The 14,045-nt window shown below is 44.3% G+C and overlaps 1 protein-coding gene across 1 annotated transcript; it reads left to right on the top strand.

Annotated features, from left to right (window-relative positions):
* Nucleotides 1-10,753: 10,753 nt before the first annotated feature.
* On the top strand, nt 10,754-13,959 carry tmem9 (transmembrane protein 9). The gene is made up of 5 exons (XM_057039608.1): nt 10,754-11,054; nt 11,360-11,451; nt 11,544-11,652; nt 11,728-11,859; nt 11,948-13,959. Exons 1-5 carry the CDS (start codon nt 10,962-10,964, stop codon nt 12,086-12,088), a joined length of 567 nt encoding a protein of 188 aa, XP_056895588.1. The 5' UTR covers nt 10,754-10,961; the 3' UTR covers nt 12,089-13,959.
* Nucleotides 13,960-14,045: the final 86 nt, after the last annotated feature.

The raw sequence follows: 14,045 nt of genomic DNA, 5'->3' as shown, positions 1-14,045 counted from the left end.
CAAATATTTCAAGTGGGTGACACAATTTCGGCTCCGGCATGTGTCACCTGCCGTACGCTTGCATGATATATTGAGTTTTGTTTCAAGCTTTGAGCCCTTTTTCACCGTCGCCATGTGTGACCAGCACACAATAAGCTCTGATGGAAGAAGACATATCGTTCCCGAGAGGCATGCTGCAGAAAGAGCTGTGGCTCCCCGGGGCCCCCCGCTCATGTCTTCCTCAGTTAACGATAACAGGGATCCAGCTATCAAGCCCCCATTCTTTGCTATGTAGATTACTCTCTTGTAGATCAATTTAGAGGTCATTAGGGATGTTAACGGGTGCTTTGGAGCAAAAGGTGGAGTGGAGGGGAAAATAGATGCACGGGAGAAGATATTCACAATCATAGGTACAGTAGCAGCATCTCATTTGGCTGCAGGAGGAAATGTGTTAACACAGAATGATTTTGTTGCTTCAGATCCTTAATATTGTGTTTCTAAATGCCTCGCTTTCTCCTCCACCCGAGCATGTGCGTGCACTGCACTGTGTCGATTTACTGAGTGCACTCCGGTGCGGATGCGTCCACATCCTGGCGCTGTGCTGTTTCATTAGGCTCTGATTATGGGGGCCTGATGCAGAGTGACAGTGTGCAGATTGAGCTGCACGGCCGCTCTAATTCTCTCTATTAATAACAACCCTCTACACTGCCGTCCCAAACCACATTTATTAATCACAATTTGTCATCTATCTGATGCTCCGCCCCCTCCTTCGCCTGCCCCCTCCAGCCAATTTCTCCTCCTTCATCCCTCCCTGCAGGGCCAGTTATCCTCTATACCTCCGCACTCTGCCTCCCCCTGCCCCTCACCCCAGCTTGGCTAGCATTTAGCTCAGAGATATGGTGTAGCATACAGAGGGATCCTCTTTCTCTCTCTCTGGTTTCACACACTCTCTCCTGCTCCTCTTGCTCCGGCAGAATCTGATTATCAAAAACATCTCGGCCACACATTTCATCTTTAAGATGAACATACAGTTTTTGTAACTATGTAATGAAGATGCCCAAAGTAACAATACAATACGAGCTCATTTTTTAAAATTATGTTGTAATACATAATGTATTTGCCCTGAACATTTAAATGTACCATTATCCACAGATTTTTTTTGGGAAATGGAAACTACGATTTCTTTGTACAGGCTGCTGGCATTTTTTAATTTCGATATGCATTCTGGGATATGCATCCGTTGTGGCTGCATTATTGTGAGAAAATATTGCAGTACTGAAATCGTGTTTCTGCTCAGGTCTCAGTCAAATGGCCCTTGACCCCACTCAGAAAGATGATTTATGAGGCAGCCCGCCCCCCTGAGTACTGTCCTGCCAGTCCAATTCTAATCAGCATTTCTACACATTATGTTGTTGTAATTTGCCCTAACCTCCACTTCAAATCCTGCAAAACTCCGTCTGTTTGCATCTCCGACAGTCATTTGAGATTTTTAGCTGCGGTTAAAAACTGCCCCAACCCCCACCCCCCCGACCCCGTCAAACATCGTCGGGAGTCCCTCCGCAGTTTTCTATGGGTACAACTGCTGTTTAGTGGGAAACAGGAGTGATTTTCATGTGCAAATGTCAGACAGTCCGCTCCCAGCAATCACAGGCCCGTCTCCTCCAGAGATCGGGGCTTGAGACACAGCCTGAATAATTTAGCAGGCCTGTGCCACCGCGCTTTGGGGTCGCAACCTTCTAAAGTGATGACAGAACCACGTCGGCCGACTTCCCCTCCCATTTCACTCCCATTACCACTTATTTACCGTTCCTGATGCGAGGCAGACGAAGCAGAGGGCCACGCCAGAATGGAGGGGGTGGGGTGGGGGGTGGGGTAGGACTCACTGCTGCTGTATAAACTGCATCAAACAGTAGAACGAAAACCAAACAATTAAATTTTCCCAGCATTCTCCATGTCAGGAGCATTCCAATGTGCCTGCGATGGACTGACGGAGAGGCCTACAAATGGAATAAAGCTGCACATTAAGATTCAGATTAGAGGAGAGGAAAATAGTCCGAACTTCACATAAGAACATACCAGAGGGGTTTTCAGTGTGTGACGAGAGCGAGACAGTGACACAAGGGATGGAGTGGGAAAAATTGATCTGTCCTTGTGTGTAGATAGACTCTACAATTCTATCATTCAAAGAGAGGCAGACAGCGCTGGGCCTGACAGGGGTGGACATCACTCGTCTGCAGCCTGGTTCTGACAGCAACATGACGAGGATGAATGGATGGGCCAGCCGTCCGTCACGATACGAGAGAAAGGTGATCTATTCACTAATACCGTCATCTCGCTTGCAGGGATCACAGCCTCTTACCCACTTTGATTTTTGGCAAATGCAATCAGCAACAATCAGCATGAAGATCGTTCAGATGTGGCATCATTGTGGAGAGCTAAGCTGTCAATACCAAGCAGATGAGGAGGAAAAACCAAAAACATAGACATGCTGAAGCAGCTCTGACTCGGAGCTCCTCCGTAGTGCAGGTGGATATTACCGGAATGTTGGGAAGGAGCAGTGAAATGTGTTTTAGTGATGCAGTGTGATGTTCCCATGGAGATGTCAATTCTGATAGCCTATTAGTCCCACCAGACTAATGTGAGATTGCTACGAAACACTAGAAGGAACGAACAACAGGTTCTGCTTTTGCCTCGGCAATGTTTTGTCCTGTTCTCCAGGACCCGAACATGTCAGAGACAGGTGCGCTTAAGCCGCATTCGTGGAGACGGTTTGCATGCAGGCTGACCTTCTGCCTGTTCAAGGGCAGGCTAAGGGGACAGAGGAGCAAAAGAGAAGCCTCTGAATTATTGAGAGTGATTATTTGGTGACTTATGGTCGGTGGCTGTCAGGTACGGCGTGATAAACGGCGACAAGCAAGAATTACACTTCCTTATTGGTTTGCTGTCTATTTATCTGGCTTTCTCTGCCTGACCACCTCTTCACTAACATACCTGCAGTCCTCTACATCTTCTGTCCTTGCACTAGTATACACTCCATTCCTGGGGGCAGAGTGCCCTCCAAACCACTGCAAACTCGCAGCATACAAAAATCTGGTTTTAGATGGGAGCAGCCACATGTGTGATTTACACAGACTAGATCAAGCTGGGATATGAAGACGCATGAAACTGTTCAGTAAATGACAGATGACTCTGCTTTTTAGACCAGAGAGGGAAGGTCATTGAAGCTTTAGGGAGCCAGAAGATAGAAGAGTGTGAACTCACCTGGAAACATACTCTGACTCTGACCAGCTGCAGGCTTTTTTGTTTTTTTTTAATCACCCAGAATGGGCTGAAACAGGAAGTGAACCAGGGTAGATAATGTTGTGAGGAAGAAAATAAGGCAGTGGCATCATTCTGGATTACCAGTGGGGGCTGCAGGAAATGTTTTTTTTCTGAGAGTGGGAGGATGGAGCTGCAAAGGAAATGATTAAAGCTCGAACATGGAGCTGAGCTAAGTCCCCGGTCAAAAGTGTTGATCGCGGTAGGAGGAGGTCACTCAGATAAACTGATGGATGAGGTCAGGACAAAGCATGAGGATAATCTTGATTTTTCCAAAGCCCATTAGGCCGTTAGAATGAACATCCGTCAAAGTCTCTCCCCAGAAGTTTGTTGTTCTTCCAGACTTGCTTTTCATAGCGTGATTTTTGTTTGCGTGTTTGCACTCATACCAAGAGACACACTTTCCGATTTCTAATTGTCATTCCCTGTTGCATAATGTTTCTAACCGACTGATCAGGTATCAGAGATGGAGTTCTCTGTTTTGTGTAAATGCAGACTGAATAATTCATACACGGCTGTCAGAGAGAGGGGAGAGAGAGAGGGGGCATTTTAGAAATCAGCTTGCTAGGCCCCTGACCATGAATAATTGATCTGAACTGATTAAAATTTGCCGTGATTACCCCTCACCTCCCCAACAGATAAAGCGCCACACCTGTATTTGCTGTCTCTTTACTCATTCTCCCCCATTCTCCTCTTCCTCTCACTCAAACATGTTTCAATTAGCCGCATGCTGTCACAGTGAGCAGTGGAATCCGAGGCACTTCAACACCATTTCCTGTTGAAATTTGAACGGAATCACAGCAACAAGTTTCAGTAATTGTTTTTTGCCTGGCATGGTGTCGTATCGTGCACAGTTCAGTTGAGAAAACCACACGTGTTCTACGTCCCCACAGGAAAACATTACTTTTCCATAACTGTTATTCCAAATATCCACATCACATATGGCCTCCAACACAATGTGTAGAACACCGCGACCCTGTGGTCCCAATACTCTGAGTTATGTTGAGCGCACAGCTAACCTGTGTGCACAAAGATGTATGCAAGGCTCATTCTACTATGAGATCCTTCCTCATTGCTTTTAACCTTCAAGCCCTACTAAGAATGGCGCCTAGGTCCCTGCTCACGGAGATGAAGAAAGAAAAGCGTGTCAAAGAGTGACTTGAAGGAGGAGAGAGGTAGAAGCAGGGAGGAAGTGTGGGAGAGTGACAGCTAATGACAGTAGCTACAAGCTGTGACCTTTAGAGCGATCGCACAAGCATGACGAACCCGGCTCAAGGAGACAGAGGAGTGGGGATGTAGGGGAAAAGGTATTAGGGACAACAAAGTGTTGTTTGGAGATTACGGTGGAACTGCTGATCAATAACACTGTCATTTTTTTAGAACAGTGTTTTACCAAGCTGAGCTGCAGCTAAAGATGCTCACACGAGTGGGGCCGCACTGTTTATTTACCTACCTTTATTTATCCACGCAACACTGTGCATACATGCTTCACGCTGTTTGCTTTGCAGAGGAGCAATACAGTCTCGGTGCAGATGTGGGTTTTTCCTCATTGATTTGCATTTTTCTGAGCGCGGCCTGGGGATCCTCCTTTACACAAAAGCTGCATTAGGGGATTTTTATTTTTTCCTACAGTTTTTTCCCTTAAACATTCTTTTGCTTAATCAGCGCTGCCTTGATTAGCATAATTGTGTCATAACTGGCAACAAAACATTGATATTTACAAGAGAACTGGCAAGAGGGGAGTCTGAAAATGAGCAAAACCTTACGTAAATTCTTGACAAGAACTTATTTTGAAGGTTTGTATCCGTAGGAATGCGGAGGTGAAGGATGGGAACTGGGAAGATCCATCTGGTCAGATCCCTGGTGGCGGTTTTTCAAGTAGCCTGGTGTTCTGTCCGTCCTGTCAGGCCAGTGGGAGGGTGTTTAAAACCGGCCTGACCAGTATCACACACGGCTGGCCAGGGCCCTCACTAGCAGTCCACTTGTCTGCTCCGTCCTCCACAGAGCCTTGGCGAGAGACGCGAGGAATACTAAGAGCGCCAGCATGGATTTTCTGCTGGGAGGTGGAGGAAGAGAAGGAAGGCTGTTCCAGGGTGGTGGGGTTGACTGCCCCCATCAAACTCCCCTCCTTTTCCCACCCTCTCTCCTTCTCCTCCTTTCTCCTTTTCATCTTCCAGCTCTGGTGGGACCCTGTGTTTGTCAGCAAGGCACTGGAGTATCTCTCTCCCTCTCTTTTACCGACAACCTCCTCCTCCTCTTCCTATTCCTCCTCCTCCTTCATCTTTTTCGTTCCTGTTCTCTCTCTTTTTTTTTGCTCTATTTTATTTGTCTTCATTCACTTAGATTTCTGTGAATCATTTCAATAAAACAAAAGCCAGATGCATTTTCCGGGAGAGAGGAAAGGTGGGTCATGGTGTCATCTCATAACTCCTTTTTAAAAATAATTAAATTACTGAGTCTTAAATTCGTCATCTCTCATCAATTACCTTAAAAAAGTAGAAGAGTCCAAACAAATGAGACACAGATGTGGATAGTCAGCCGTGCCACTGGATGGTCCAGGAAAGGACAGAGGCAGAACCAGAGGCCTGAGGCAGATGGCCGGGGGGCAAAACAAATAGACTGATGCAGATGTAGAAAGAGACAAAGATGAAGAGCAGAAGAAGGGAGAGGGGCTCGATAAGGGCCACTGTCTGAATCTGTTCAGTTAGATCCCGGAGTTGTTTTTAAGATGCATATGTCGTCCAGGTCCTTCATGTTTTCATCATGTTTTTGGCTGTTTTCAGCTGTTTTGGGGTACTTTTGCCATGTCTCTAGACGATCTATGTGTGATCTTGTCCGTAGCGGAGAAGCATGTGGCTAACTTAAAAGTGAATCTATAGCAGGTGCTGGGGGGGAACTTGCAGCAGCTTGCCTGTGACTTCCGGGTGACCAGCTGGTGCAAAGCAGACGCTTGTCTGGGAAGACATCCAAAGGGCATGGGTTATTCAGATGGGTGTCATGGAGAAGCAGTAGAAGTTACGAGATTAGCCTCAGCAAAATAAGCTGGAGCTGGAGAAGGAAAGTCAATTTAGGAGCTGAAAGGAGAACAGGGGGTTGATTATGAAGCCAGTTGGTCTGACAGACGGATGAAACCAACTCTCAATCACTCTCGTGGATGACTTGTAACGTGGCCGGTCAACTTAAAAAGTCCAGATCCCTCTGAGGGATGGATAAAGATGGAGAAATGAACGCTGGACACCTGCTGTAGTGTTGGATTTGCCACTGTAAAAGCAGGTTGGTCTGAAGCTGTTGTTAACTACTACAATCTGAATGAACATACTGCTGCATTTCCAAGTTTTGAGCTTTTCTCCCCTTCAAAAAGCACCAAAATCAAAAAACAAGTAAAGCTGAGTAGCAACCATAGGTTAAAGTTAAGGTCAACACGTATAAATGTTCTCTGCTACAGGCAACCCACAGGTTTATGTACCAAAATCAATATCTCAAATCATGTTGCAACAATATTTCAAAGCTAAACATTTGCTGGCCATGATGTGATCCTTCAGTGTGATGATCTATGTCACCTGTGTTGTGTCCTTCTGTCCTGGGCTGTGTTTGTAAGAGAGCCAGGGGCCAGCCTCTGTGGCACACCGTCGAGCTGCCAGGACAGATTGTGCTAAATGCCCAGACGGGAGATCATGAGTCACAGTGGCATTTAGGGGCGGAGATGAAAAGAAATCATCGCACATATGTGGCCTGCAGGGGGTCAGGTGGATCACTAAATGCCACATCAAGAAAAATCACAATAGAGATGGTGATATGGGTTAAATCACTTTGCATGACCACCGTCTTGTTTACCCTCATTCCGTTAGGCAGCAACAGGGAAGGATGTGCCGGGTGGCACGCACTGTGGGCTGCCTTTAATGGGACATGCGTCACATGACAAAGGCGCTTCCATTGTAGCTCGCTGATGGTCTTGATCAGGCAGCTGTGCAGCGGATTTATTCCGAAAGATTTTACGCATCAGTCAGTATTTCCCTGGGCGATAGTGTCAATAGAAATGTGTACATTAGCGGCTGACAGTCTATTGACTGGCCTGCCAGCACTTGTTAAAGCACCTGACAGCTTTTCCGAGACCAAAGCATGCAAGGCATCCTTTCATACCGACAACAAACGTCCATCCACCCCTGCAGCTATTTATTTACCTTTCAATTCATGTCGCCTTTCATTTCTCGCTGTTGTTTTCAGCTGTCTTCCTGCCTGACCCTTGGTCGCCGTTGAAAGAAGCATGTGGATTTCTGGCAGCACGCAGGGTTTCTGTTTTTTTCTCTGCCCAAACATGTCACGATGCTTTGATTGGCCCGTTAAGTTTTCTCTGAAGCCTCTTTTAATATCTCGAGAAGCATCAAGGAACCACAAATTCCATGTGGGTCAGAGTTCAACTGGAAACCACCCTGATCTCCTTTTTGCCTTCTGCAGGCATGCGTGCAGCTCAGCGGAAGGTTAAGGATGGGGAATAAAGGGGGGAAAGGGGGGGGGGATGCGGCTTCTCCCCCTGCATTTGTGTCCATCACGTGTCACGGCCGATCTCGGCTTTCGTGTTCTGTCTGGCTGAGTCTCCTGCTCCAGCAGTCTCCGCTTCCTCGCTGAGAATCCATGTCCCTGAGAGGCAGGAGAGGCTCTCTCCTGCATCCATTTCAGGTCGGCTCAGCGTATCTTCATGGACGCTGCTCTCACCTTCCTGACACCAGGTCCTCAGCAGACACCTCCTCCCTGCTTGGGCTCAGCTGGCTGACAGGCAGCTGTCCGTGTGAATAAAGCTGGAGAGGACACGCACACTGTGTTAGTCAGTCCCCATCACTTCCTACTATTTATCAAACACCTGTATTGTCACATCTTCGATTTGGACACCACCTCAGGAAGCTGATATCAAGTGACGGTTTTCTTTTTCTATTTCCCTCATCTTTTCTTTCTTTAACAAAGTAAAATGATGCTCGAGCCACCTCAAGTGTGGTTAATTGGTCGAGTTAATGCGCAGGACTCCTACACAAATGCCGGTCCACGTTGGATCACCACTGGACGGAAAATTCAGTTGCCGGAGCCCAAAATGAGACGGTCTCTTATGAAGATAAATGTCCAAACACATGTTGACAGAATTGCTTTTTGGTTGAGCGTGATCAGCCACGCGCAGGAGGGCGGAACCACCAGTGGTGATTTATAGTTTTGCACTGTCCCTGGATCGCTACTTTCTGCTGCCTCCCACTACTGTAATTACCACACGTGTCTATTAGAATAGTGCTGCTGCCCACCATGCATCACCTCAGCTGAAGGCAGAAGAAAGCAGATACAGGCTTGTTATTCAAACCGTGCTCTCCTCATGCTGCAGACAGAGCCTGGAGGATTGGAAAGATCCTAGTTTTGCAGCCTGTCGCGACAGAGACTTGTCTTTCCTATGCATTAATTCATAATTCCAATAATTTTAAGGTTTTTATGTGTGTTTGTGTGTCCTCATATAAAAAAAACAACAAACAAAAATGAAAAACACTTTTTTGCCTGTTGCTTATTCAATCATATTGAAGGTTGTTTGCGCTGCATCTCCTTTTGGCATCCCTGAGAGCAGCGGGGATGGTGAATTTCTGTTTGCTTTGCCTTGGGCCTTATAGCATCTCCTAGTGGGCAAAAAGTCTGCATTTTTCTTAGGCTGTGGAAATTAATTGTTTGAATAATGTAATCCGGTCAATAAACTGAAAGCAGCATGAAAAACAAGGAGCTGATATTTACTAGTTCAACCATGAATCTTTCTCTCTGTTTTTTATTGTTTTTGTTGACCGAGCAGACAAAATACTGTACGTGTGTTTCAGATTTCTTTCAATTTTCCCTTTCACTGAACTCATGTCAATCTTTTTTTTTATTATTTAAGACGGTCTGAGTGACTCTTTTCTTCTTCATGAGAGGTCTGAACAGATAATAAGACCTGGCACTGAGCTCTGACCAATGTCATTTATGCTTTAATTGGCCCGAGGGTGTAAAGGGCAGGCACATGTCGTGAAGGACAGAAAACTAAGTGGCTTACAATGACAGCCCTGAGAGGATGTAATAGACCCACCAAAATGAAGAGGGCTCTTTTTTTTGCATTAAATCGGCATAAAAAGAATGATTTGCTGAGTAACCATTACTTTAAGTAATCGTTTCTGATACTGTTGCTGATGTTTCGGTGACAAACTGCCAATACAAACACATTTAAAGTATATGTATGTGAACAAACATATGCTATGTGTATCATAAATTATAATATATACTATAGCATATAGGTGAGAATAGGTGTCTTATTAGTGAGATATAAAAAGGACCTAAATTAAGCCCCAAGAGAAATGGAGGGCTTAAATATGGCTTTGACGTCGTAGTAAGTAAGACATGTCATTAATTCCTGATGAGATGTTTTGTACCTGAAGAAACTTCAAGGTAGGGTTGTCAAATACAGTCTAGACTGGCATCCAGCCAAGTGTCCTAAAGAAACCCATATAACAGATGAGAAATACACCCCTCCACAAAGCATTTCAGCTGATTTCACAGCAGGACATAGTGTGTGTGCGTGTGTATGTGCGTGTGTGTGCATGTGTGTGCGCGCGTGTATGCATGTATGTTATGGTGTGGAAATGTTGTATTCAAGTTTGTGATGTGTCAGAATGTTTTTTTCATCTTTGAGGCAACAAACAAAATCCCAGCTGAATTCTGAAATGTAAGCCCCATCTTTTTGACCTAATCAATAACCTGATTTCCCGGTAATCTTGCTTTCACCTCTCTCTTCACAGTAAGAAACTCATACTTTGAATAAGCTGTAGTAATCCATGCCTCAGTAATTTAGCAGGAACCACTTAAGTCGGTGGTCAGAAAGATCAATTGAGACTACAGGTTATTTCTATAATGAGCTATGATGTCAGTGTGAAGGGAGAGCGCCTTCCCTCTGCGTAACCTCGATCACTGACACAACCTTTGTTTAAACTATGTAAACCAACAAGATTCAACCATTTCAAGTTAAAAAAAAAAAAAAAAAAAAAAGACCAATGGGTGCAAGATTAGGTAATGTTTTTGGTATAAAAAAATGTTTGGCCTGTGACCTGTGAGTTTGGGAATAATCTGTCATTTTCCCTTTTACAATGGGGAATTAAATGGATATAAAGTTTGAAAATAAAAAGAACAAATAACACTATGTGTACACATGTATATTTACAATAAAATAAGTTATAGGCCTAATATTACCTACATTTTGATTAGAATATATAAGTATATATATCATTACATTACAGTTATACTATATAATAGTTTTTGTATAATTGTAGTATTGCTGCATTAATAATATTGGTAACACTGGGATCTTCAGTGTGATCAAAATTTTGAACAATAAATAAAGGTTTACGTTTTGAGTTTCTGTTGTTGTATTTATGTCCGGTAGGTGGCAGTGTTGACACATGTTTTGATTGTAACTCGCGCGATCACAACCCGGAAGTCCAAAGTCAGATCAGTCATACGCATAACCTTCGTTGTTTAGTTCCACTCATTTTTTTTTGTTGTTTCCATATTCATGTCTTTTGTTTCACGGCTGTCTTGTTAACTGCAAAGCCTCCGTTTAGCCCCGCGTTGGAGCACTTTACAGGGGATCGTCTTGTCGGTGTTTTGACTGCGGTAAAATGCCGTCCGACAGGGAGGGACTGTGGATGTTGGCCGCATTCGCTTTAATGACCCTGTTTCTGCTGGATAATGTTGGTGTGACACAGGCAAAGGTGTGTATAGACCTCACAAGTTATATTCATACAACTGTGAGCTAAATGTCTTCCTTATATCTTAAAAACGCATGTAATAAATTCTGTCTGGAATCTAATATTCAATCGATTTCCACTCAAGAGCAAATGGAGTCATTGGGAAAAGTTTCTGTTTTACCAATCGACTAAACGAGCTTCAGTCAAATACATAAAAAGTGAAACGTCATTATTGTATTTTGGTTATTTTAGAGAGGGTTTGGGTGAACCTTGTGTGGTGCTGACAGCCGCATTGTTCAACTCCACTATGACGCCTCTTTAATCTGCAGAGCTTCGATGATGTTCGCTGCAAATGCATCTGCCCTCCCTACAGAAACATCAGCGGCCACATTTATAACAGAAATTTCACACAGAAGGACTGGTAAGTAATAGTGTACGTCTTTAACTATGACGTCCTCCTGGCACTTGTCTGAATTTGCATCACAACTATTATTTTACCCCCCACCCCTGCAGTAACTGCCTCCATGTTGTGGACCCCATGCCAGTCCCAGGAAATGACGTGGAGGCTTACTGCCTGTTGTGCGAGTGCAAGTACGAGGAAAGAAGCACCAACACTATCAGGGTACTGCTGACTTTAGCGCCGATTTTGGACGGCAAATTTAAAAATGGAAGCCGATTAAAGTGCTGTGCGTTGCAGGTGACCATCATCATTTTCCTGTCTGTTGTTGGTGCGCTGCTGCTCTACATGCTCTTCCTGCTTCTGGTGGACCCTCTGATTCGCAAGCCTGACCCACTCGCCCAAACGCTGCACAATGAGGAGGACTCTGAAGTAAGTGCCGTTTTATACGTGTGTTTATTTCTGGGATTAATATCATTGTATTGAATCAATGCGTGCGTCTGTGTTTGCTTACTCTCAGGACATACAACCACAAATGAGCGGCGGCCCGGCGAGAGGAAACACGGTCCTGGAGCGGGTCGAAGGCGCTCAGCAGCGCTGGAAGAAGCAGGTCCAGGAGCAACGCAAGACTGTCTTTGACCGCCACAAAATGCTGAGTTAAACTCGAGAGGTGACCTGAGGTGTAGAGAAAGCAACCTGTCTGGGCTCAGTGCTCTTCTGCTGCCACCAGCTCTGCCTTTGCTCTGCACCGCTCCCCCCAACAAGCATTCCCTCACTATTCCGTTCTGCTCATCTAGTAAGATGGTCGGTTAATTCCAAAACCTCTGGGTTAAAAAAATATGTTGCTGGTAAAGAGAACACCTCCTTAAATAAGTTGGCTTCAAGACTAGATTTCCTGTTGTCCACGTGCTCGTTCTCCCCCTCATCATGCACCCACCACACAACCACTTGTTTTCTTCAATTATTTTACAAAGTACACGCTGATTCTGTTGAAGGGCACACCTTTTTTTGTAGGATTGTAGTTGTAGCAAGATTACTTGTAAATGTGTGGCACAATCTGCAAATGTGTTGGGAGATTTGGAATTGTACGCACAAATTTGCAAACGTATTCATAATTAAAGTGTGCGCCCACTTGTAAAAGTATTTTAAAAATTCCCCAAATGTGAAGATCGGGCTGTATGTGTAGACAAATGAGTGCATTTGCACGTTTATTAGCGACTGAAAGGTCAAAGTATTTGGCTGTAAACATTACAGAAATATCATCCGTTGCAGGTCAGGGGGTCATGTGACTGGCTGCTCACAGGCCTCTCCCCCTGGAACTGGTGATTTAGCTGTAAAGTTTGGCCTCTACAGCTAAAATGCTCCAGCTTCTCAGCCATCAGTATCCGTGCACATACACACATTTGTCTCCACATATATCTCGGTGTTCACATCTGCAGATTTTATTGCACATTTACAAGTGGGCACACACTTTAATCCTGAACACGGGTTTCCAAAATTGTGTGCACATTCCCACATGTCACTGTGCATTTGCAGATGATGTCACACATTTACACATAGTGTTGTTGCAACAATGAGCCTATAAATAATGTGGTTCTGTGAAAGATCTGAAGGTTTTTTTTCCTCCTTGATGTTTGAGTTCACAGTTTTCCTCATAAATTATATTCAGTCTTAGAAATCGTCATTTTTTTTCGTACATTACACTTGAGTTGAGTTGCTTGCTGTACCTGTGCAATTGGCATTTTGTCTCACGCATATAGTGAGTTTTCATTTTTTTCTGGAACATAAAAGTAACTAAAAATATTCAAGCCAAAGAGTAGACGATACAAGCTTCTGAGATTATATCCGGTATGTACAGGACATGAGATGATGGCCATGAGCGAAGTCTTATTCAGCATTAGAGCTTGTTCTAGTCCTGCTAACCACTGTTGCTCCAGCAGCTCTTTGCCAAGATCACTTTTAACTATTTTGCACCATTGTGAACATCATCCTTTAACAAAACCAACCAACCACATATCTTGAATTTGACTCATTCCAATTGTATTATTATTCCTGTGAACAATTTACGATAAAGAGGGTGATTGTCTCGTGCACTCTAATCTCTATTTTTCACGCTTAATACATTACTTTAACCCTTTTGTCAGTTTTATTAGCAGCTTGTGAATGTAATGTGAAGAGGTAAATCGAAGTGTGTGAGTGGAGGCTTAGCGCTGTTTAACTTTTAGCCTGCCTACAAATTGCACCCCACCTGTGAATTTAGTAGTGTTGCACATTTCAAGGTAATCTCAGTATAGCTGCTATTGGAGGTTAATTATGCTGTCACTGAAAAGCGCTGACAGTTTAAAATCCCTATATGTGCCTTTTTCTTTTGCCCTTGTGTGGATCTGGTCTGTGATCAGTGTTTGTGATTGATTTAAGTATTATTTATTATCGCGTGATTAGCTGTTCTGTTCATGTCAGATTTTGAAGAAGAATTGTACCACGTATGGCTACACTTTCGGCTTGATGAGAAATAAACCAAATGTTCCAAAATTGTGCAAGATTTCTGTGATAAAGCCTTCATCTCTGCTGCAGTACCAGGCGCTACTACTCATGACCACTAGATGGCGGAAGAGTAC

Source organism: Takifugu flavidus, chromosome 8 (assembly GCF_003711565.1).
Source record: "Takifugu flavidus isolate HTHZ2018 chromosome 8, ASM371156v2, whole genome shotgun sequence".
Lineage (NCBI taxonomy): Eukaryota > Metazoa > Chordata > Actinopteri > Tetraodontiformes > Tetraodontidae > Takifugu > Takifugu flavidus.
This window is presented reverse-complemented; position numbering and strand designations above follow the sequence as displayed.

Bases quoted from the DNA above. Each gene is read 5' to 3' on its own strand.
- tmem9 (XM_057039608.1), top strand. From the start codon at position 10,962: ATGCCGTCCGACAGGGAGGGACTGTGGATGTTGGCCGCATTCGCTTTA. The intron at 11,653-11,727 runs GTACTGCTGACT...TGTGCGTTGCAG, and splicing joins GAAGCACCAACACTATCAGG to GTGACCATCATCATTTTCCT. The intron at 11,860-11,947 runs GTAAGTGCCGTT...GCTTACTCTCAG, and splicing joins ACAATGAGGAGGACTCTGAA to GACATACAACCACAAATGAG.